At 44.6% G+C, this 26,043-nt stretch overlaps 1 protein-coding gene across 1 annotated transcript in view; it reads left to right on the top strand.

Moving 5' to 3' along the window:
• The window catches only part of LOC144106477 (O-acyltransferase like protein-like), a 134,090-nt gene that overhangs the window by 94,650 nt on the left and 13,397 nt on the right, over window positions 1-26,043 (top strand). Inside the window, exons 9-14 of the mRNA XM_077639293.1 lie at window positions 7,901-8,066; window positions 10,749-10,828; window positions 14,410-14,529; window positions 18,518-18,638; window positions 20,692-20,878; window positions 25,390-25,532. Coding sequence (XP_077495419.1) covers window positions 7,901-8,066; window positions 10,749-10,828; window positions 14,410-14,529; window positions 18,518-18,638; window positions 20,692-20,878; window positions 25,390-25,532 — 817 coding nt within the window. The remainder of the gene's footprint in view (window positions 1-7,900; window positions 8,067-10,748; window positions 10,829-14,409; window positions 14,530-18,517; window positions 18,639-20,691; window positions 20,879-25,389; window positions 25,533-26,043) is intronic.

Raw genomic sequence — 26,043 nt, 5'->3', positions numbered from 1 at the left:
GCTAGATTTAGCAGAGATCATCGTCACCTTGACCAGGGTAGGCGTGTAGGATGCGCTGAATGGCCTGGTTGCTGGCGGTCTTGCTTTACGATCGGTCTAACCGACACCGTAGGCGACACCGTATTTTTGCTTTGCCTAACGTTCCCTGAAGTCGATCACAGAGCTTTCGCCAGTTTCGCGCGCTGATTGTCGCCGCATGCTCTGTCACTTCTCCTGTTACCTTGATGATGTGTACTTTTAGTTCTCGGCTGTTTCATTGACACTTCCAACGCTTCAGAAGACTGCGTATGGCGTCTCACAAATGTAGTAGGTGCGTGTCCACAGCGGGTCTTTAGGTCCTGATTGACAGGTATTTCGGAAATGTGTCGAGGTCCGCTTGTGGTCCCGTGAGCAATTATGGGAAGAAGTGTGCTGTTGACTCAAGTTCAAGTTTAGTTCAAGTTTATTTTCCTTTCTTACAAAGGAGGAGCCGGGACTAAAAGCTGTGGTAACAGCTTGACTGGAGGTCCCGACTCCTTGAGACAGTGGCAGTACAGAAGGAAGGCGAGGGTCACATCATTTACATCAATTAGTAATGTCATGGGTATCCGACGCAAATCCACATTTACGCGAAGCGCGAACACACATGCAAAACGAAAGTCGCAATACACACATGTACTCAAAGCAAATGTTTTACATCACTAAAATATACAAAAAAATCATGTCTGCTTCTTTCACAGATTGAAATTGTCTCGGCAGTAGTCACGGATATTGTGTTTTGAATTGCTGGTAATATCAAAATTTTCATGGATTAGTTTGTTTAGCAAGAGGGGAAGGTTGTAACTTAAGGACTGGTTCATAGAGTAAGTTCTTAGTGTTGGAGTGATCCAAGTTTCTTTGTATCTAGTGTTACGGCAGCTGTTATTTTCTCTCAGTTGTCCAAGTACAATAAAGGGATTGTCACGTTGTTGTGAAGAGTATTTATAGCATAATAGAAGCCTGTAAAAGTATAACGCGAAGATTGGAAGGATATCATACTTTATAAAGATATTTCTTGTGGGGAAAAGGAATGGCACATTTGCTATGGACCGGACGGCTTTTTTCTGCAGCAAATGCAATCTATGAAGATTTGTTACCCCTGTTGATCCCCAAACCAAGCTGCAGTATTGGATATGACTTATTACTAACGCGTTGTAGAGCAACATCTTTACCCTTACTGGAAAAATATGTCTAAAGCGACCAAGTATACCTAGAGCTGAGGAAACTTTCGAACAAATGTGTTCTATGTGCGCATTCCAAGTTAGGTTGTGAGAAAAGATAACGCCCAGTGTTTTTACAGAAGTCACAAGCTCTATTGGTTGGCTGTTTAAGGCTATTTTGAGAGGCCTAGATATTTTCTTTCCCTTAGGGAGGTATAACAGAATTTGTGTTTTTGATGCATTTATGCGCAAGGAGTTTGCATCTGCCCATGAGTGCAGTTTATTAAGGGCTTCGCTTGTTTTGCTTTCAACCTCGGCCTCGGAAATACCTGTGACAAAAAAGTTGTGTCATCTGCAAATGACACAACCTGAACATTACTAGCGCTGTAGACGATGTCATTTATATAAACTAAAAATAGCAAAGGCCCAAGATTGCTTCCTTGGGGCACTCCGCATGTTATATGGAGGGTAGGAGAGGATGCTGTGTTTGTATCTACATATTGGGTTCTGTGAGATAAGTAAGATTGTAATAGGGTTAGCGCTATGCCCCGCACACCATACCTTTCCAATTTAAAAAGAAGAATATCATGATTTATGAGGTCAAAGGCCTTAGTAAAATTGATGTAAATACCCATGGTGAGCTTGTTTTCACTGAATGCCTTAATTATAATTTCTTTTTGAGTTAGAAGTGCTGTCTCTGTAGATCTTTTCTTCCTGAATCCATGTTGAAAATCTAGAAATAAGTGATTTTCGTCAAAATAAGAAGTCACTCTTTGATGTATTATTTTCTCGATGCCTTTGGAAAACACAGGCAGTATAGAAATCGGTCGGTAGTTTGTGAATAGGTTCTTATCACCTTTTTTAAAAATGGGTATCACTCGAGCAATTTGCATTCCTGTAGGGAAAACCCCAGTAGAGAGAATAAAATTATAAATATAGGTAATAATCGGGCACAGTATGTCAAGTACATATTTTACGGGCAATATCTGGAAGCCATTTACGTCCAGCGTTTTACTATTCTTCAAGTTATTGATGGAAGAGAAAACGTCAGCTGTTTCAGTCGGGGCCAAGAACAGCGAACTTATCCTATCGTTTCCTCGCACGTACTGAGCGTAGTTTCTAATGGTACTCCCATCCAGTTCATTATCTTTCGTTTGCTGAATAAAAAAGTGATTGAAAGCATCTGCCAATGGAACACCGGAGAGCTCTTTTTCCCCATGCCTAAAGGTGCCAAGTGTAAGCGTAGGAGTACCGGGACGCACCAAAGAGTTCAACTTGCGCCAGGCTGCATCTGGCCGCAGTGTAGTTTCAGCATCGAACATATCTATTAGGTATGAATCCTTAGCTTTCCTCAGCGTAGACGTAAGTTTATTCCGGTAGCTCTTAAATTCTGCAAGTATATTTAGATCTTTAGTTTTTACAAATTTGGCATACAACGCATTTTTATGCTTGACCATTCTCAGGTGTTCTCTCGTTAACCAAGGTTTTCGCGCTCTCTTTGGCTTTTTTACTTGTGTTATTGGAAAATGCTGGTGGTATATTTTCTTAAGTATACTTATAAAGATAAGGTACGCTGTGTTGCTCTCACGGCATTCATATACTGCATCCCATGTTTGTTTTTCAACATCCTGGCGGAATGATTCAAGACGCGAAGATGTAATAACTTGACGATATGTGGGCTTTGGTTCATTCCACTTGATGGGAAATTGCTTGTCTACGAATAAAAAGGTTCCCAGATGATCACTTATACCTGTACAAAGAGTGCCAGCAAATGTAGTGTCTGTGTTAACGTTGGTAATAAATACGTCTAGTAATGTAGAACTTTGTTCTGTGATACGCGTTGGGTTGGTGATTACATGAGATAGGCCATAAGTAGAAAGGGTAAGGCTCAAGTCTTTCTGGTAAGGAGTAGGTACAATCATGTTCACATTCATGTCTCCACCTAAGAAGATCTGTGCTTTTTGCTCCGTCACATATTCTAAATGTTCTTCAAGGAAGGCCAAAAAACGGCTAAAGGTACCAGATGGCGGTCTGTAGACCACGCAAAACATATTGTCAAGGTGTCGTAAGGTAAGCACTTCAAAATCAGGAGTGACAGCACAGAATTTCTCTTCGGTATCACACAGCAGGTTATCTTTTACCAGGATAGAAACACCACCGCCTCTTTTGTCGTGACGATTTCGATAGAAGCATTGATAACCAGATGGGCAGAATATAGCCGTTTCGCGTTCATACCATGTTTCAGTGAGCATGAGCACAGTGAAAGACATTTCAAATACTTCTAGCAAAGCATGCATTTCATTATCTTTGTTTCTTAAAGATCGGACGTTCTGATGAAAAAAAGTTAGGGGAGGTTTTTTTCTTTTTGACCAATTTATGAATTTGCTGTGGTAGAAAATCCATGTTTAGAGCATACAAGCTGTACAGATAAGCTGGAACATTTTAAGCAATCCTAGAGAGCTGATCCTTGCTAGTGAGAGGAATAACTGTTGATGTTTCAGTTTGGCGAACGTAGATTTTTCCATTCTTGACCCAGGCGTATTCCCATCCTCGTTCCTTTTTCGCTGCATTTACAGCACCGAAGAGGCGTTTCATTGCCGGACACAGGTGCTCATTGACAAAAATTTTATCATCTTGTTCTATCGCGAGGTCACGAGCCGTTAGCCTGTGCTTTCTTGCTTTTTCTAAGAAATAGTTACGCGGAGCTCTGTGAGTAAACTGCACAATTATGTTAGGGGAGGTAGAATTTCCGGTGGTCTGGACCCGATGGCAGACTTCAATGTCAGTGTCCTTCAGAGGCGTCCCGATTACTTCACCCAACTGTTTTGTCAGTTCGTGCAGGTTTTCACCGTCTACCCGTGGCACTCCTTTAATTTCGACGTTCAGGCACCGCGAGTGTTGCTCGTTCTGCATAAGTCGGGATTCCTGCTCTTTTACTTGCGCATAGAGAGCTTCGCGTTCTTCCTTCAACGTGCTTATACTTTCTTTCAGAGCCTCGTTCTCTGCTTCAACTTTTTTCACGGAAGCTTTCATTTCCTCATAGCACTGGTTTATGAAAGTCATGCTGGCCTTAATATCTCTGACATCCTTCCTGAGTTCTCGCTCGAAACTTTCTTTTAGCTCGCGAAACTCTTGTTTCATCTCACGCTTAAGGTCCTCAAACAATTTCTGAAGTTCTTTGGCCATTTTTCAAAGTACTGAACTCGCGTATCAACAGTTTTCGCAGCAGCAGTGGCGGTAAGACAGTTACACTGACGTTAAAATGAGGGGGAAAAGTGCACCAACCTGGAAAAAGTGTTCTCAGGTCGCGCATTAAGGAATTCATCCCAGTCGGTGAGTCCAGTGTGTCGGAGTGTTTTGGGGAGTTTGTCAACTCGTGCTGTAGTAAGGAATAAGCAGCAGTCACTGCGGAAGGTCCCCTCTATGTTGTAATAATAGGGGCATGTGGCGTATATCGGACTAGAGTGAAGTGGGGTACAGTGCACTGTTGCCTATGCGCGAAGACCAGATCGGATCTGTGAGAAGTTTCAGCATTGTTGAGAAATCTCGGTGTGGAGTGTAGTGCACATAGCTGTAGTATTCATGTAATCCCATTCCGGGTGCGCCGCGTAAAAGTTATCGGCTATGATAAGGAGGAGGAGGGACTTTAATGGAACAGGAGAGGCCTGCCTGGTTGTCGGCCTGGCATGCTACTCCAGGTGAGGGTGAAAGACGAGAAGATTAGAGAATAGGGTAGTGAAAAAAAGAGGAAATGGAAAAAATAAAGGGTGAATGGTGAAATCAAGCACGCTCACGCAGTCACAAACACACACACACACACACGATTGTCAAAGAATGTCCGCCAACACCTTGTGTCTATTAAAAAAACACTAAAAATGCTTTTGTCCCGCGCACACCCGAAGCCGCGTCCCTCCAGGGTCCAAGGACATGCTCCAGGTGCACGGAGCCTGTCGGAGCCTTAAAGTCCTTAAAAGTGCCTTGCGATGATTGTTGAAGAGTTGGCAGCGGCAGATCAAATGAGGAAGATCCTGTGGAACACCACATGTGGAACACCACATGCGGGGCACCACATGTGGGGCAGAGAGGGCTACTCGATGCACCAATTTTATGTCGCGTGCAACGTACAGGGTCTGTGCGAAAAGCTGATCAAATGAACTGTTTAAGGTTCTTTGCGAGTTATACACATTAAGCACAAATATGTTCCGGGCTCCGCATTTATTGGGAAGGGTCTCAGTTTACCCGTGATCAAGCGAGATGACAATGGCATGATGGATGACTGCGTTTTTGCAACTGCAGTAGCTACACGAGACGGGTTATCCGGGGCACAGGTACGGCAGCAGGTCTGTGTAATTACTATGAAAGCTCAACCCAGCTTTCACCCTAACAAGCGTGGCTTCCAACCACCGGCTCACAACAAACCTGTGTGTTTCAGGTGCAGCTCGCGCGTCATTGACGCTTTTGCTCCCGATAGCGCGTTGTAGCGCCCTCGGGATAGTAAGGTCTTTAAATAGCTTATTCCTGAAGAGAGAACGGAATAAACTAGTGAGCCGGAACACATTAATACATTACAGGTAAGAGCGGAATTAGAGGAATTCAGGACCTCGCTGCAGGCTAGATAACATGTTTCAACTTTGGATGACGATCTTAATGTTCAAGCAATGAACGATAATCTCAAAGCTATCGTTATGGAGTGCGCAGTAGAAGCAGGCAATGAGATAGTTTGACAGGACCGTGGCAAACTCTCTCAGGAGATGAAACATCTGATTAAGAAACGCCAAATCATGATTGCACCTCACCCTGCAGACAGAATAGAACTGGAAGAGCTATCAACGTTAATAAATAAGCGCAAGTTAGCGAATATAAGAAAGTATAATATGAAGAAAGTCAAGCATATTATGAACTCCGGAGGTAGCCTAAATGTGGTGAAGAAGGACAGGGCATAGGCAAAAAGGAGACGTCAAATTGGAGAGACAAAGATGGCAATGTCATTGCTAATATGGATGAAATAGTTAAAGAATCCGAAGAGTTTACACAAATCTATGCAGTAGCAAATGTAATCCGGACGTTAATGAGAGAGGTGGTAGCGCACACCAATGAGACATCCCGCCAGTAATGAAAGACGAAGTAATGAAAACCTTAGTATCACTGCAAAGGTCTTAAAGAAGCTAGTGAGGATCAGGCAACTACAGATTTGTTGAAGGACCGTGAATAGATCGTACTATAAAACTAGCGGCCCTGTATACACAATGCTTTATGACCTCTAGCGTTCTAGAAGCTTGGAATAACGCTGACGTCATCGTAATCCAGAAGATAGGAGAGGTCAAGAACTCGAAAAATTACATAGCAATCAGCTTACTGTCCGTTGCTACAATGTATTTACTAATACAGTCGCTAGTAGAATCAGAACAACCTTACACTTTAATCAACCAAATGATCAGGCAGGCTTCGTAAATAATATTTCACAATAGATAATATTCACACTATCAGTCAAGTGATATAGAAATACGCAGAATATAACGAACCCCTGTATATAGCCTTCATTGATTAGGAGAAAGCATTTGACACAGTGGAAACCTCGGTAGTCGTGCACGCATTGCGGAATCAGGGTGCCGAAGAGCGTTATGTAAGAATACTAGAAGATGTCTGTAGCAACTGCACAGCTACCATTGTCCTCCATAAAGTCAGCAATAAAATTCCAATTAGGAAGGGAGTCAGGCAGGGAGACACGATCTCGCCAATGATATTCACTGCCTGTTTACAGGAGGTATTCAAAAGCCTCGATCTGAAGAAGCTAGGGAGAATATTTAATTTATAATACCTTACTAACCTGCGCCATTCGCTGCTTAAACTGTCTTGCTACGTAACGCAGGAGATGAACTGTAAAGCGTGATGAATAATTTAGGCAGGCAGTGCAGAACAGTGGAACTGGAATTAAAATGCAGAAAGCCAAAGTGGCGTTCAACAAAGTGGCATTCAACAGTCTCGGAAGAGAACAGCAGTTTAGAATTGGTAGCGACAGGCTGGAAGGAGTAAAAGAATACGTCTACTTGGGGTGGGCACTGACCGCAGATGCGGAACACAAGAGTAAAATAATTGGAAGAATAAGAATAGGGTGCAGAGCATTTGGCAGGTTCTCTCAGATCATGAATGGCGGTTGACCGAAATCCCTCAAGAGAAAATATATAACAGCTGTACCTAACCGGTTCTCACCTACGAGGCAGAAATGTGGAGGCTAACGAAAAGGGTTGAATTAGGAACAACGCAGCAAGATCTGAAATGAAAAGAATAGGTTTAACGTTAAGAGACCGGAAGCGGGAAGAGTGGGTGAGGGAACAAAAAACGGTTTACGACATGCTTGTCGAAATCAAGAGGGAGAAATGGGTTTGGGCAGGGCATGTAATGCCAAGGCAAGATAACCGCTGGTCCTTAAGGTTAACGGAGTGAATTCCAAGTAGAGGCAAGCGTAGCAGAGGGCGGCAGAAGGTTAGGTTGGCGGATGAGGTTAAGAAGTTTGCGGGGGATAGAGTGACGCAGCTGGCACAGGACAGGGTTAATTAGAGAGATTTTGAAGAGGCATTAGCCTTGAAATAAGCCCAGTCAGGCTGGTAGTGATGATGATAATAATAATTTTTCTCTGCGTGTTAGTCTGATGAATAATTTCTCTTTTAATACTTTGAGTGATATAACGATGGTGGACACCGGTGCACTTCGTGTTATGACAGGCTTGTGCTGCCCCTGGTGTTTTTTGCCTGCTGCTTCTCCCTGCTGCCGCTTTTTGTGACGGGTCCCACCACGGCAGCTGTGTACGACAAGTTCTACGCAGATGTGCAAGGCCACTGGTGGGCCCTTGTGTTCAACGTCCGGAACATGTTTGCGGAGCTGACTTACGTGAGTACATCCATGTCCCAACGTGGCGCTATCAGCGCCCGTAACTAGAACTCTTAGGAACGTCGCCTTTTGATTGCCTACTGGCCAAGGCATAGAAGGTTTTCATGGTCTGCGCTTGCGCTTTGCTTCTGTATGTAGGACAGAAATGGGACCTGAATTTTTGCTGCAATACCAAGAAAAAATGCGCAATCAACAGAGTTGATGCACATAAGCTCTGTGTGTGTAACAACAAAAGAGCTCGCTCAATTCTTTGGTTGTTATTATTTTGGATGGCTTTTTTAAAAACCTAACCACAGAAATCTATGAAAACTGAGAGCTCTGAAACAGAGGAAGCACTTTCGATCGAAAGCATGATAGGGTAAGGGCATACTGGGTGGAACCTCGCAAGCGGAAGTACGACAAAATGAACAAGGAAACAAAACAAACGAGCGCCTTTGCGCTGTTTCACTGCGCTCGACCCAAAATGCACTTATACCAACTCTCTCGAGTTTCCATCCTACTATATGTCTAGGCGTTCAAGGTTTCGGTTTAAGCCGGAAAAAAAGACAATGATAAATTACGCCCATTTCGCCTGTTGAAATTATCTTTTAGCCGGAAAATGGCCAGTGTCTTATAAATCGGTGCCACATGTTGATGGCTGCTCAGTACGAGCTCCGAACGGGCACAAAAGAAAATATATAAAGTGCAAAACCCTGGGAACGAGGTGGAAAGGGATAGTTGCAATAAGTATTGCAGCAAGATATATTCGGGCGTTGCTGCGCTGCTTACATACAGGTCGGGTGCAGACAGGGCCTCCAGACGCAGTTGTATTGCAGCCACCATCACGCGGACTACGGGATCAGAAGCCCTTCGATCCGATACTTAGTTCTTGTGAACCGTGTGCTACTTTTACATTATCCCGTGAATGGAGGAGTGAGCAATGTGTCACAAGCAACAAACACGCTTGTATTTATCACCACAATCAGATAACGTTATTCTGTAGAAAAGGCGGCGATAGAGAAAGCCGCGGCTCATCTAGCCTAGGTGAAGTACACGTACATTTTTGGAACTCATCTGTTGCTTTCAATTGTTTTTCTCGTTATTTTTTATTTTGCTTTTTGCGCAATACAGTCTTTATAAGAAATAAAATTCGCTCTACGTTTTTGCATTATGGCCTGGTCACCATAGAAGAGTAAAAATCTCGGCCAGTTGGTACATGATGAAGATGAGAACCAGTCAAACTCATCATGTTTACTTGACTTCTACGCTGTCACTTTTTTTACGGCTATAGTATCTCATATCTCAACCACTGCTCTGAACACGACCATTTGTGCGTTAATTATCCGTGTATTAACTGCTGTTGGTAAAAAGCCAACAAAAAAAAACTTTCCACGACTTTTTAGCGCACAGGTTTGCCCCATATGTCACCAAATTAAAAAGTGAATTCTTTAAGAAAAATAATCCAATAAAATGTTTTCTGAAATAAACAGCAAAAAAGTACACCTAGTTATCAGAAAGGAAAACGGATAAATGCAACCTCTAGTTAAAATATAAGGGCGTTAATGTTCTTGACGAGCACGGACGTTGGTGGCAGCTTCCGTGAGCATTACAGAATTGCCTAGACTGCGCTTTGTATGCCGCTCGTCTTTAGTCTTTTGATTGAAACTGCCAAAAATATTTGCTCAGCATGAAGAATATACTGCTGGCGGTTCTCCCCACCTTTCCATCCAAATGCCTTAGGACCTTGGTGAGATTGCTGAGCATCTCTATCATCAGGAAAGGGCGTCAATTCTCCTAACATAGTGAAGCGTTGCGACAACACTGCGAGTTTCTCTGGAAAGTTAGTATCACTCATCCTATCGGAGCGCGCCTGTCGAGCTAAGCTATCGGTTTCCTTCGTGCTGTGACTGCAATCTATAGTGTCTCCGTCATTGTGTCATTCGTACGCGGCTGCTGCGCTAGTGGCTACAAGTCCATAAAACAACTGTGGACAGGTATTCTGTAGTTTAAAATATTAACACGTCTCGCACATTGGCGAGGAGCTGTTTCGACAGCTCTTCAGGCGCCACCTGTCGCTCTGTAGCAAACCTTTGCAGATGGATGAAGGTTAGAAAGATAGAACAAGAAACGCAGAACCCCGTGAGAAAGCCGTAGTAAAGCCAATTAGAGACAATCACACTTTAAATTGCTTCTTACCCGTAGGAAAATCAGTCATCGTGGTGAGAACGTATAAGTTTTAATTTAAACGGCGTATTTTTAACCGAGTCCCAGTTTAGCTTTATAAGCAGTGCCGTGAGGCTTCAAGTAACGGTCATTCGTAACTGTCACAGTAAGTAAGCAAGGAAGTAACTGTCAAGTAACTTCAAGTAAATGTGCAACTGCTGTATGCCTTGTAAATGGGGGCTCGAACCACGTCAAGTGATACGTTTTCACTTTTGTTCGAGTCCCTTTCTGCCTCGACGGAATAAAGTTCAATTTCATTTCATTTCATTTCATTACTGTAAGGAATTCAGAATCTCAATCCCCATGTTTTCGGGAATACTTTAGCGTAGCTCTCAGCTTTATTGTTCTCATTTATGACAGTTTCCTTCGCGTACCAGTGGTTGAGCTCGTTCTGTTACACTGAAGCGAGTGGCGAGGTTGTCATTCTTCTCTGCATGCCATAAGTCTGCGCTGCAACATAACCCGTTCCGTTCCTCTTAGGGTCTCAACGCTCACACGTGGTACATCTCGGCAGACTACCAGCTGTTCTTTCTCGCTCTCCTCGTTCATCAGCTACATGGGTGAGCTATTTGGCCGTGGTGCCATTGATTTAAATGATTACAGCAGCGAGTAATATTCTTAGTATGCGGTCAGTAAAATTCAGAGACAGAGAAAGCAGTTCCGCGAGATTTTCTTTTTCAGGTAGAACCTAAAAGGGGCCCACCGAGAACTCTACTGCGAGAAAATAAGAGCACGTTGTACAATGTAGGCGCCTAAAAAGCGTCTTCAATGTGTATTTGTCGCATTTGGGAAATGTCTGGCGTCCATCTTGTGAATAAATTTCTGTACATGGCAAGAGTTACACTGGACGCTGCGTATACGGTTAAATCTTCCGTAAATTTAAGTTTCTAGACGTCCCGCTACATGCAGTGTGTGCGTCTCAAGAATACTTGCTTATTGCCCTCGAAAAGAATATACGGCATCTTATAGACATTTATTTCTTCGCGATTGATTCTCATGGAGATACTGCTACAGGTTATTTTTTCGTTAAATTTAAGGTGTTTTTAATTACACAAGAAATCAGACTACCCTGTGCTAACTTAACTCAGTGAATCTGCGCTCATTTATAACTGTTGACACGAGAGTGTTGTAGATTTCTCTGACTGCTGTTTATTCATGTTGCATGGAGTGCGATTATTCAAGTTTTCATGCAACGTTCTGTGAGTTAGCGCTCATACTTCGAGTAATCAGCTTCGAGGTATTTCAACCGTTCAAAAGCAGGACGCGCGATAGCGGCGTCAAGCGGCTTTCTGAGCAACAGGACTGACGGTATTTGCTGTCTCTTTCACGGCAGGTTTTGCTAAAACTTGTAAAGTTCGGTCCAGCTTCCACTGTATGGTGTTCGATAGTGAGTAAATGCCATGATTCATCGCGCGACCCAGAAAGGCCTATAGGTAAATGACGGCCGAAAACTTTCGTAAGGAGCAAACTCTTCTATTGCACTCATGCTCCACGACGTGTCTAGCCTTGGGGCAATGCACGAACGACCAGCAAGTCAGCTGGGCTGCAACGTTCATTGGCATGGCTTTTAATACTAGGTTGCAATAACGAAAAGATGTCGGGGCACCATACAAGATGAATGGGTTCACGAAGCTGCTTCCACGAACAAATGGCTTGGAACTGTTACACTGATTATCTATTTACTAAGCTGAGGATATATAGTACTAGGCATCTTAAGAAGATGCCAGCAGCTACTACCTTTATCATTAATGCCCATGTTATACAACTCGCTGTTTCGATCACATATTCAATATTGTCATCTAGTTTGAGGAAATGGAACAAAACAATGACTTCATAAGGTGCAGTTTCTTCAGACCTGTCGTTGCAAATGAACTATATGATGCTCACAGTGCTCCTTTATTTAAAAACTTCAACGTCATAAAAGTAGACCTCATCTATGAGTATCTGCTGCTAACGTCACTGAAACATGAACTACATAAATGCATTAAAAATTTGTTGAACACAATTCACCTCAAAGAGAATGCTTTGTCCCGCTCCGCGAGGTTTAGTGAGCTCTGGTATGTACCTTTCTTCTGTACCAACTATGGTCTGCACATGTTTCTATCCAGTCTTCTGCGTGCACTTAAGTTTATTTAACCTTACTTTTGGACGAACTCCCTGCCATGTCTTGCATGCAATGTTCAGTTGAGGTAAAAGATTGTTTACCTTTAGTTCGCTTTCATCCTGGTTTTCTTTTTTTTTCTTATTTATTTTGTCCTTTCCAACTGATGAAATATCTTAAACGCGCTATGCAATGTCTGTTTTTATTGAGCTGTTTTGCAGTTTCGGCTTGCCAAATTTAAGGAGGGGAAGGGGGACCAAGGTGCATAGCACGCCACTTTTTCCCCGCTCTGCTCTCCGCGTGTCGTTTGTCGATCTGGTGTACGTGTCGGAAAATAAACTGAGGACACAGTGGGGGCCTGGCTTCTTCAAGTCGCAATTAAGCAGCTTTCATTTGTCACCTCCTTTTCTCCCTGAAGGAGGGAATAATGTCTGAGTTCATTTCTTGTGATCTAAGAAGCAGCCAAACGTGTCCACTACCAAGACACGTGACCGTTAGGCGTTGCGCGACAGCCATAAGACACTTGTACACCGAAAAAGTGATGTATTTTCTTAGTGTATAAATTTTTCGGCCCACACTTAAGAGCAATGACGTTCAGCAGTATTGCTGAAATATTGCCTTTCTCTGTATATACGCCACGTGTCAAAGCGCAACTTTATAAAATAAATGAGAGTTGGACCGTATATGTAGTCATGTGCGAACGTTTACGGGAAGCAAAATTAAAAGCTATATCTGCATTGTCACGCTAGTAAGCTGGGCAGGTGTACGTTCTATCGGATGTACCCTCGTGCTACTATGCTTGCCATATAGTTCTTTTGCCTCACCGCACAGGAACAACTCCTTTTTCGCAAACTCGCATCTTTTAAACTTTTGTTCAAGACCACATATAACGTGCGCGATTATTTGCAAGCCGTATTTGTGCAAGGGATTGGTTTGTCACCGCCAAAAACAGATGCAGGCGCGTGTCTTGGCAGGGCATTTGAATATGAATGTTCCAGTCCACATCCCACAATATGTCAAGGCAGCTCATTGTCTTCCTTCTGGAAGGTGCTAACGGAGCATTTTTTTTTACCCGTATCACGTTTTCATCTTCAAGGATATCAAAGATGGCAACACTGAGCTCCTAGACTTCCTCAAGTTCGCTCTTGTAGACAGCTCTGAAATTTCTTGTTCTTTAGCTAAACATATCTGGGTCGACGAACACTGGTGCTGCCGTAACAATTCGCCCTAAATGTCCCTTAACTACTTCCGGCAACACCACCATGAGGTTCGGAGGTCGAAGTACTCATTGTTTGGCATATTTTAAGGCATACTTGCAGGACCGCACTTGATGAAGTTTGAAGTTTATTTATTTCTTCAACTGCGTGGAATTACAGATAAATACGTTCTAATACAGAAAGAAGCCCTATATTGAACTACAGGGGGCCACTTGTGATAAAATGGATGATGTAATAAGAACTTTTAGCGACAACAACAGGAATCGTCACAGCAGAGCCGGTTTAATCATTTATACAGTGCTCTCTCCAAATATTATGCGTACAGTATGTTTACTTTCTTGCACGAAAGCGAGCTGGCGTAGCGTTATGTCCTCCAGACATGATCGCACTAGTCGTACACTAGGCGCGGACAAGGGTGTTTGAAGCAACAGCATGAGGCGATATTGTATGAGGAGCACTCCCCGATTCAGATATTTTATATTTTATGCATGTTATAGCACAAGTAACGCGAATGCAAATACTTCATCTCGCCCGCTTTCCTACAACCGCAGCGGTGGTCAAATGGTTGAGCATCCGCCTCGCATACGGGAGGTGAGGGGCTCGATCCCCAGTGCCGCTGGGTAGCCACCGGTGATACAATGGGTACAAGGTTCCCCTGGTCTGGTGCTCGGCTTAATCAGGGTGAAATGCTTGGGAAATGCCTCTTCGACCCCACCTTGAGAAGTCGAAAATGCCTTGTGCCATGGCGCTATTTCGCCATAGATGCCCTTGCGCCAAACAAATCCGCAATCTTCATCTCGCGTTTTCTTTTCATGCTCTCCAGAAAGCGCTTCATCATAGCCAGCCTGGCTTTGCTGTCCATAGCGGGCAGCTCCTTCACGGCATGGCAGATGTACGGGACAAGGTATTCGCCGGTCATAGTGCACCTGACAGAAACGTACGAGTAAGTACAACCGCCCCACTCAACGTGGACAAATGGCGTGTACATGGCTTGCAGAAGGAGCGTAAGCCATGTCCTTATTGATTGTAAAGGATAGCGAGGTGGCGGAAAGAGCACAGATGAGATCAACAGAAAATCATGCAAGCTGGTCAATACTCATTCTCCCTGAGTATAAAAAACATCAACAAACGGCCGAGACCCAAACAACACCAGCGCTGACTATCAAATGATCGGCTGATTCACAGAACAAGGAAACAAAGGCTTCTGATAGAGCTTAAATAAAAAAGAACATAGGGCTTGCATTTTCTTTCACAAGACACTGTTACAGAACCTCCGCATATTACTATGCCCTGGAACAAAAAAAATATCGAGATGAAGCAATGTCTGTCTTCAAATCTTACAGGAGTCTGCGACGCACCTGCCCGCATCTTTTTTTGATAATGTATGAATCCACCAGATCTCTGCACGTCTCATTATGGCCATTCCAACTAACTTACCCACAGATTGCCCTCGACAATCTGGGTCTTCTTTAAAATATCAGGGTGTATAGTGTTGCTCTGGTAAACTTTATACCAGGTTGTTTTCTGTGGCCGCCATGCTATGTTCTTGAATGATAGAAGAATCTATTCTAGCAAGAACATTTGTAGGAAATGAAATTTTTCAAGCATTACCTTCATTATATTTTAAATAAATAAAAGAGATTGTACTTTTACATATGAAGACATCAGAAGAAATCTTTTTATTTTTCCTTCAGTATGAAACAGCCAAAAAAGTTCGAAACCATGGTAATAATATGTTTAACAATTATTTTTATTCTGACCGTAATAGTTACAACTATTTTCTCAGGTCGTGTAGAAAACAAAGAAGCGAATAAAAACGAGACCGATGGATGAGGCTCGAGCCTCACTCTGAGTCAGCCCGCTGGAGTCCGCCTTGTCCGAATCGAGGACTACCCCCGACCCGCACTCGCACCGGCAGCAGGCGCAAAATGCCCACTGAGTGCAGGTTACTCTACCACACAAGAAGTAGCCCGGAAAGATGCAAAGGTGCGTCACGTGACCTAGGTGGGCCAGCTAGGTCGTATGACGTTGTGGCAACCTTACACCCTGCCCTCCGGACTGTGAACAAACTGACCACCGTGGCGTGAGATGGCAGTTAAATTAACTAGTCGCAAAATATTTCTCGGGAAAAGCAACCTGGGTCGCACAAGCCCCGCCGATGGCAGCGCCTGCCATCGAGCGGCAGTAGCGCATCGCTTAACCACTGCGGCATAGAGCGAGGAGTGGTATGAGGATTCCCCGGGGTCTATGAGTGTAGATCCCAGAATGAACAATTCCGTATGCATGGGCATTAACCTATTAACGTTCTTGCGCCATACCCTTAAGGCTGGAGCTTACGTGTCCCCTGCAGTTTTCTTTATTTTAAAGTCATTGTTTATTTATTTATTTATTTATTTATTTATTTATTTATTTATTTATTTATTTATTATTGATACCGTTAGAGCCGAGGAATTTCAGAGGGTAGTGATTATAACTTATACAAAGAGAACAAAAATTAACATACAAGCGTCATGTTCCTAGTTATACAATAAGTAAAAGTAAGCATAAGTTGTAAACGCAAGATAAGAGACCAAACAAAGGTAACTATCGTAAACGAAGGTAATGGAGAATAATAAGTACAATTGTTGTGAGCCTTAGTATACATTGCTAGCTAAACTGTTACTGAAGCGCAGGTTGTCTTGATTGTAGGCTGTCGATCCGGGAAGGTGGTTCCAATCTGCTGATGATATACAGGAACACTTTGCCATTTATTAACGCTAACATTTCTTAGCCATGCGTCCAAATTTTTATGTTAGAAATTTTCTTGTTCGACTAGATTACGCAATCATTTGTGACCGTGGCACGAGAACAAATTTTTCATCAAAAACGAGATGGGCTTATTTACGATAGCGACGCGCTAAACCATGATTTCTTTCAAGAAAAAGGAAGATGATCGGGCACAAATTCTTGGTTACTTGGCGTGGATAAAAGTTGTCGGTCTTCCGTAAATGCAGAAAACATTTTTGGGGCACTATCGGCAATGCGCGGAATTCTGGCCGACCAGTCTGGCCGACGTATTTTTTCCGCATCGAAGAGGTACCCCGTACAGTCCGCGTCACCCTTGTGTAGAGCGCTCTAGCAGTGCGTACCTGGTAACAAAAATTTAAATTAAAGAGCAGCCCCTAATTTCCGGGAAACGTGCTCGTGACTACTTTGTTTGCGGGTCTATCTGGCACTACTTCCGCGCAAATATTACCTCTAAACCCTAGAGGCTGAGAAAAGATATGAATTTTCTTGCAGGCAAGTGCACCGCCCGAGCTCTGTACACAAGGGGGGTGCAGACTGTACAAGAGTCTTTTGACTCGTCGTCTAACTCGAGCCCATTGTAGTTGCCCACATAGAAATCGGCTTGCTAAGGAAAGCCAAGCCAAGAATGACAAGTGGCCACGATGAGAGGGAAGAAAGAAAATTGACTGGCAAGGCGGCTATTGACGAGCGCATTATCTATGCTGCCGCATAATTAAGTCAGATATAATCGTGAACTACCGTGCACACACACCCCGCATTATCACCATCATACTCAAGGTCGCCGCGCGCAGCACTGCGTAATTTGCCGAGCTATATTTATTGCGTTGAAGACGATTTGCACTACATACCTCGCTCCTACATTTGTGATCCGTCGTAAAATGCCATAGACGTAAGGAATTGAGGGGATTCTTTTGCGCACTCCATTAAATTTCTCCCCCAGAACTGAACTAATTTTTCCCATTTTTGCTAAGATTCTCTCTCAAATTTGAGCCAGAGTCGCGTCTGGAACAGAGGCGTCCCTTAACCTCTGCGTATGTGCCAAGACGCTGGCTTCAACCTTGTGGATGCAAGTCCTACAAGACCAGAGCCATCAGGATGGGTAAAGGAAATTGTCGGCGACTTGGTGACCGAAGGCATGAGTACCCTCCTTTCTGAAAAACAAGGGTTCTTCATTCTTTCACCGGAAAAAAAATTCAGCAAGAAAGTTGCAAGTCAGCGTTGGTGGTGTCTTCTCTTTCTTCATCCGCCGTCTTTTTGGGCTGTTTTTTCCGAGATGTTTGCGGAAGGTATTTAGATAACTGCAGTGGAAAAGCTTCTGGCGATAAAAGTAAATGGAGAATGCTTTTCTAATGCCCGATTTGCTGATGTCATCGCCTAGCTGAGTAACTTAGGGGACCAACTTCAAAGCATGAGGGAGGTCTCTGGCAAAGCAGAACTGTGGTTTAAAATGAATATGAAGCATTGTAGAGTAATGCTCAACAGTTTCGAAAGAGAACAACAGCCAGCCGCCGCGGTGGCTGAGTGGTTACGGCGCTCGGCTGCTGGCCCTAACGACGCGGGCTCGATCCCGGCCACGGCGGTCGAATTTCGATGGAGGCGAAATTCTAGAGGCCCGTGTGCTGTGCGATGTCAGTGCACGTTAAAGAACCCCAGGTGGTCAAAATTTCCGGAAGCCTTCACTACGGTGTCCCTCATAGCCTGAGTCGCTTTGGGACGTTAAACCCCCGTAAAACCATAAACCAGAACAACAGCCTTGTGTCAGCTATATAGTAGCTGAAATGCCACACCTCTCCAGGCGCAGAACTTGTTCCTAGTTTCTGTTCTTGGTAATGCAATGACTGCTGCACATTTCGGTACTCTGTCTGCGTATCTCGAGAGATCAGCGAAATTTACGCGCGAGCACCTGTATCTCTCTTAAGCTCAAAAATTTGTTGATGTACGATAGCTGGAATAAACACGACAAGGGAAGAATTTCAGTGTATACAGATGTTGAGAATAACCTTAATTTAATTTGACCTAGAACTTGCGAAAAAGGCACATATTGCGATCGTCCATGCAATCTATCATACACTGCGGCCTCTGCGGACCGAACAGAATTATGTCAGGTTTGTCGCTAACTCTCTGATTACTCCAATGAATTCTAGTGACTACTTGAAGATGCTGAGCGACGTCTACATGCTTCCCACCTACCACGCCGTTTGCTACTTCGGCGGTTGCATCACCTTTTACGTGGTGGAAAAGTTCAAGAGCGAGAAAATTTCAAAGGTAGGTGCATTAGCTGGGAACAACCTGAAAGTTCTAAGCAAGAAAAGGCAGTCATATATGGCAATGAATAAAGGTTTGTGTTGTAAAATGAACAAAACTTCCTTTGTTTCCGAATCTGAGTTGTTCACTTGCGGAATTCACCCTGTACGTCTTGTCCACAAGCCAGTGCAGGTCTGTAAAGAGAGTGTCGTACTTTGTGCACCGTACTTTAGGTCAGGATGCAGAGGACATACGCACGATTTCCTAAAAACAAAAAATGCCCTGGGTATTTGAAAAATTTCTAAAAAATTATTGACTGATTTTTAGGAAACTTTCCTGTGCAGCGAGATTTACTTCATAAATGCATAGTAAGCATTACGCTGGAGATACTGGGCTGTTTCTTTGTACTTTAACTGGGCGTTTAACGCTATAGCGTTAAGGCTACCGTTCTGGGGAAAATTCGGCGTCACCGTCGTCGTTGTGAGCGAAAAATCTCGCCGAAGAAGCAAACTATGACTTAGGTCACGTGACCTTGTGGCGTCATCAAAACCTGCCCACCAGACTGTGAGCGAACTGACCACCGCGGCAGCTGGCATTTAAATTAATTATTGGTCGCAATAGGTTGCTCGGGAAGAGAAACCCGGGGGGCACTAGCCCCATCGGTGGCAGCACCTGTCATTGCAGTACAGTGGCGCACAGCTTAGCCGCTGCAACTCCGCACCAGAAGTGGCATGAGTACTTCGAGGGATCTGTGAATTAAAGTCTAGAATGCCAAATTTCGCACACATGCACATCACCTTCCTTCTGCGAAGGCCACCATCACCGTTCATCAATTATTCAAGAACGTTATAGCTAGCATTGTTCAACTATGATACATTTTATATTGTGTTATCTTTTTATCTCTCCTGAACGCCTTAGCTAACAATGCAGGAGTCATGTATTTACTTTGCCTGTTCCGTTAACTGCAGTTTGTAAAATTGATTTCACTTTTTTTAACCACTCCCCTCTGGAATGCCACAATGCAGGAGTCATGTATTTACTTTGCCTGTTCCGTTAACTGCAGTTTGTAAAATTGATTTCACTTTTTTTAACCACTCCCCTCTGGAATGCCACAATTGCCCTGAGAGTATAATAACTAAATAAATAAATACATTGTTGCATTAACGCTATCGCAATACCCTTAAGGACGAGCTTAAGTGTCCCCTCAAGTTCTTAAAAGATCAATAAACGGGCCATAATTAATAGAGCAGAAGGTCCGCTCACCTAATAGATGGCTGCTGCCAGTCGCCCAAGGCACTCAGTTGGTGGCGTCATTTTGGCGAGTGACACATCACTGCTGACTTATGTAGAATTTGTTTTGCGTGGGGAACATCACAGGAAAATTTACGCAGACAGTGTGCCTACTGCTCTACTTTGAAAGCCGCAGCCATTTCTCGTGAAGGCACCTGCTGGTCGCCGCCAGAAAAATATAAAGCATGTTTTAGTGTTAAAAATTTCTCACATGTAGCGCTGCGGAGATTTGATGGTTTCTTCTGCTTTGTGCGAGCGTACTAGATGCATTTGTAAGCATATTGTCACGGAATAATGGTTGACGTGCACAGGACAGGTTTGCTTTGATCTGCTCGGACGCACAACACAGCAGGGAGACCGCGAGTGGAAGACGAAAAACAGCTATAGACCCCAGCATCCCGGAGGCTGGTCAAGTGGTAGATAACAGAGTTCGACCGCGGTACGACGCCACTCGAGGGGTTAGCAGTGTGGCAATATGTAGCTACAGGCACCTAAATTTCTCTAGGGAAACGGTGAAGGCGAGTGTAGATTATCGCCTCAGCCTGGTCCGTATTGTTATGGCCGCGACTATACACGTTCTTGCTCATTCAGAAAGTTTATTGCAAGCTATGCTGGTTTTGCGTACTTGTGACGGCACGGTACCTTTTGGCCCCTAAGCATCAAATGGAGACATTTATACTTCTTTAAGAAAGTCTCGAGGGCCTGATGGGCCACAAAAATTTTCCAAAGTCAAATCTCACGGAATCGGAACGGAGTCCAACGCAGCAATGTCTTCTCCATCCAGGTCACAGAAGCGGCGCTGTGGGTCGTCGTCATAGGTTTCAGCGCTGCCTGCGTGTTCTATCGGTTTGACTGGACGAACGGCACGAAACACGGAGACTTAGCCAAAGTGTCTCTGGCTTTCTGGGACCGCATTCTTTTTTCCCTCTCCATAGCAGCATTCACTTTCTTATGCGCCACGGAAAGAGGAGGTGAGCGGCGATTGCGTGGTGATGCTCAATACTTTAAGCCGATGAATTAAAGAAAGGACAGATAGTACGCATTTGATTTGCACGGATGTGACTGCACGGCTTTATATAGTATTCGTTGATGAAGACTACGATGTGCAATGCACAGTGCGAGAGTGTGTTGCAGATCAAGACGAGAGGTGATCTGTAGAAGAACTGCAGATTGGCCTAGTTGGTGCTGACTCATAATGGTGGTTCAAAACCGCAAACACAGACAGACCAAGAAAGAGACAAGACACACAAGCCAGCGCTGAACTTACAACTGATTTTTTATTACGAAGAAGCACGTCGTATATACACACAGAGGAAAAAACAGCGCACATGCGCCGTGTCAGTGAGCTCCTAGTGCTGGTAAAAGGTGAAAAACCGCGTTAAAAGCACGTGTGCATCAGCAGAACCGCTATCCACTATGCAGAAATATCATTTATCGAAGAGAAAAAATGACAGATAGCGTATACTCTCGCGCCCTTTATTTTTTCTCATAATATGAAAGTCTTCAGCTACTTCTCCAGTGTGCTGCTCAGGAGCGAACAACGCATCACTGTTATCAAAAAACGGCGTGCATTTGCACGTGGATTCGTAGAGCAATGCGAAGGCCAGTCTTACAGGGAACATCTGTTTTCATTATTCATGTTGCAGGTATTTCTTGTGCGCCCCTCATGCATTCTTTGAACCGCCACTTCCATTGTTTCTAGTCTTCTATGAGCGGAAAATGGAACTTTTATCCCATGCTTGCTCCTGACTCTCTTAATCCGGTGCGACAATGTGTGAAAATATGGCAGAATCACTACCTTTCTTCTTCCGAACCCCTTTTTTGCCTTGAGGTACTTGCAGACGATTTCAGCGCACGGAGGACTTTGTCTGCACTCAAGACGAGAATTGAGTCCGGGAAACCAGCTTCCCTACATCGTTCCGCCTGAGCTAAGAGGCTGCACATCATTTTATGACAAGATTTATTCACTGTCATGCCTAAGCATCCTGTAACGGTACCACATTTTACGAGCATCGAATGAAAGGACTTGTAATACAAAAAGGGCTTTTCGCTCCTAGGGGAATACTGCCAACAGACGTGGTTGGGTTCGAAAGACAATTTGGAATCAAGGAATTGCAAGACTATTTCTTGAGGGACTTCATGTGTGACCCTCAGTCCTGAACCATTACGTGCAAAAACATCAATAACATTTGACGCAAAATCGGGATTCACGGACCTAGCTGGCACCAGAAAATCGACCACGTAACGGAAAATGCGTACGCAACAACCGCTTAAATTACTCCCAACATTCATATCAGCCCGGCTTAGATAAATGTTGCTGAGAAAGGGAGCTGACTTGGCACCTATGCACACACCAGATTTTTGCATATAAAGTCGGCCATCCCACTCAAAAAACGTGTTTCTCAGGTAGTGAGATAAGAGTTCCAAAAAAGATCCGATTGTGATTCCACACTCATTTTGGAACACGCATTCATCATGGTCCCCCGTAATACATTGCTGGACATACTGAATGAGTTGAAAGTGTGGAAGAGAATAAAACAAATCAACCCCATCCCCGCTAAAACCAGCGCACAGTTCCGGGCTCTTATTTCGAAGGAATTAAGCAACTGCCTCCGAATTAGGTACGAGAAATGGATCCTTTACGCAAAGTGACGACAAATGTTTGCAAAGATAAGCAGACACAACCAACTTCCATGAATTGTGGTCATAGACGATTGCCCGGAAAGGAACGTCAGGTTTGTGCGTCTTAGCACTAAAGAAAATTTCTAGCACCGAGTGTTCAGCTTCCTTCACTTTCTTTGCTGCACCTTCTTACTTGAACTTCCGAAGTAAAGTCACCGCCTTCTGCTTGCACTGCGCATTGATGCCGTTTCTAGATGCGCTAGTTCGAAAGGGAAGTTTAAGCAGTTTCGCTCATTAATCAACTATATGTGCGATAAAGGCTTGCGCACCGTCCAGTCGAATAAAGAGGGTTTCTTTGTAATAATGTCACAGTACCAGTTTTCTAAAAAGGCGCGTGAAGCACTTATGAAGAACTTCAAAAGTGTTATTAGGAATCCTGCCCATGCACGAGCTGCCTGCCGACACTGCGACCATCCACAGCATTGAGTCCGTGCTGTCCTCGTTGCGCCCACCAAATATGTTTGTGGAATAGCGTAAGGACCCATGAATTACGTCTCTTGTGCACCATCTGTTTTGGCGCCCTACGGCGGCAGCCTCTCGCTCCATTGGGGCTCAAGCCCGCCACTTCATTCTGCACCACGGTCTCCTCTATCGTCGTAATTACATGTCCGACGGTCGAAAATGGCTCCTCGTCATTCCTCGCCACCTACGAGCTGAAATCTGCGCCACTTTCCATGCCGACCCATCAGTCTTCTCATGCTGGAGTTTTGAAAACCTACACTCGACTTCGGCAGCGGTACTACTGGCTTGAAATGTACAGCTTTTTACGCAAGTGTATTCACTCATGCCTAAGCTTGACTGCTAAAGCCGCATGTTCCCACCACAGCACCTTTCTGGTCCGTCGCAGCCATTACCGCCTTGCCCTGCCCGTCCCTCTAATTGCGTCGGCATCGACCGTTACGGGCCCCTGCCCTCTTCCCCTTCTGGTAACCGTTGCGTTATAGTCGCCATAGACCACCTCACGCACTATGCTGAAACGGCGGCTCTTCCTGCGGCTGCAGCGCGCGATGTGCCTTTCTTCATTCTCCACCACGGCGCCCCTCAAGAACTTCTGAGCGACCGCGGCCGTCTATTTTTATCAGAGGTTGTCCAGGCGCTCCTTGCAGAATGCCGCATCGTTCACAGAACCTGCACAACGTACCATCCTCAGACCAACGGCCTCACCGAACGGTTTAACAGGACACTCGGTGACATGCTCACCATGTACATTAGTCCCCGCCATTCTAACTGGACCTCGTCCTTCTGTTCGTCACCTACGCATATAATACTACCGTCCAGTCCTCCAGCGGATATTCTCCGTTCTCTCTTCTTTACGGACGCGACCCTACAGGTATGCTTGGCGCAATTCTTCCCTACCATCCTGATGCATCCGACTGAGCAACTGCTTCTGAAATTGCCAAGTATGCCTAGGAATGACGCCAGTACACCCGTTCTCTCAAATCTGGTGATCAGAATCGACCAAAAGAGCGCCGAGATTCTCGTAGTCAAACCCATGTAACCCATCCTAGCGTGTCACTTGTTTGGCTCTCCTGGCGTGTTGTCCAAATTCCTCGCAACATATCACGGACCTTACCGTGTTCTGTCTAAACCTTCCCCTGTGAACTATTTTGTCGAGCCATTGACACCTTCCTCTGACCTTCGCCGTCGTGGTCGTGAAACGGTGCACATCAGTCGCCTGCAGCCTTACCATGACCTCGTGATATACACTACGTCTTGAGTCGCCAGAATGGCTCCTTTCATCCCCGGGGGCCATTGTAACGACGAAGATGTGTCAACGTGGTAGCGGTAGCGCTATCGCTCAGAGCGCGATGCTGGCTGGCTCTAGAACAACCGCCGACGGCCCTAGCAACACAGTTCAGCCCCTGGTTCTTTAGGAGCCATTAAACCCCTTTTCACTTGCAACATAAATCATGAAGATAGATATGTTCCCCGTAAGACTGGCATTGTATATCAAATCCCCTTGTCCTGTGGCCTCACCTACATAGGCCAGACTGGCCGCTGCATTAACGTGCGGCTAATGGAGCACGCTAATTCTTTAAGAAAGAAACTATCCTAGCTAAGCATTGTTCCACGCCATTTCTTGATGACGCTGATATCTTGTTCGTTCATTCTGACCAGCGTACTGGAGAAGTAGCTGAAGCCTTTCATATTATCAGAAAAAATAAAGAGTGCATTAGTACGCCATCTCGGACATTATCTCTTCGAGAAATGAACATGCTACATATAGTGGCCAGCGGTTCTGCTGATGCACACGTCCTTTTAAAGCGGTTTCTACCTTTTACCAGCACTAGGAGTTCGATGACATTGCGCATGTGCGCTGTTTTTTCATCTGTGTGTATATATGACGTGCTTCTTCCTAATAAAAAATCAGCTGTAAGTTCAGCGCTGGTTTGTATGTCTTGTCTCTTTCTTGGTCTGTGTGTGGGCGCTTTTGAGCGGGATCGGCTGCGGCGATAGCACACCTAGGGCTCTCGTGCAGCGGCCAGCGAAACTGACCTGTTCGCGCCACCATGGTTCGAATCCCAGTTGCGGCAATATTTAATTATTTATTTATTTACTTACTGTTTGGCCAATGTCACCCTCAAGGTCAAGCTTCACAGCGGGTTAGACCTTGTGAAATAGCGCTCTCGCAGGAAAAATGCTTGTGTCTTGTCGTCGATCGTCCTTGTGGTTTACATGCTTTTGGCGCTAAGTTTTCTCTAATTCAAGTATGCACCAACTAGCCCAAAAAAGGTGTTAATGCACCAAAAGCGATGGTGTGCGAAGCAGCAGAATGGAGACTGCTCGTTTATTCACGCAGGCGTCGTTCAGAAGACACTGTCAGCTGCTCCACTGGCTGTGCTGAGCCGGCTTTCGTACGGCGTGTATCTCATCCACTTCGTGTTCTACGCGGTCTCGAGGACCGCTTCGAGGGAGATGATGTACGTGAGCGTGTTCAGCCAGGTGAGTTCTGCCACCGGGCTGCTCTCGTTGCGTGCGCTGCGTTACTCAGAGGTGTGTAGTCTTTAACCCTGACCGAGCAGTCGTTACCGAATGCACCACGAGCGCAATTGCTGGCGCAGAATTTGGGAAACTCTACGAAGCTGCACGATGGTCTGAATGTGAGCTAGTTGGCTCATATCGCAAATATAACAGCCAATGAGCGACAACGTACAAAAAGGAGACACGACACGAGGCTAACAGCTGGTCTTTATTTCGGTGCACAGAAGAATATATAGGCGAAAAGAGAGGCGTGTGAGGGGAGGCAGCACGAAAAAACAGTGTGGTCTCGATGAAACACACCTATTCAACGTGAGTGGATAAAAACGAAGTAACAACGGAAAAAACATGTGTTAAAGCGAAAGTTTTAATTGGCCCAAAAGTTGCCAAAAAGCTCTGGCTTTGTTTTTTTTCATAAGGTGACTCCTTACCGATATAAAATTGTTTTCCGCGAGTATATGTACATATTACTATC

This window comes from Amblyomma americanum, chromosome 10 (assembly GCF_052857255.1).
Source record: "Amblyomma americanum isolate KBUSLIRL-KWMA chromosome 10, ASM5285725v1, whole genome shotgun sequence".
NCBI lineage: Eukaryota > Metazoa > Arthropoda > Arachnida > Ixodida > Ixodidae > Amblyomma > Amblyomma americanum.
Note: the sequence above shows the minus strand (reverse complement) of the source record. Positions and strands in the feature narration are given on the sequence as shown.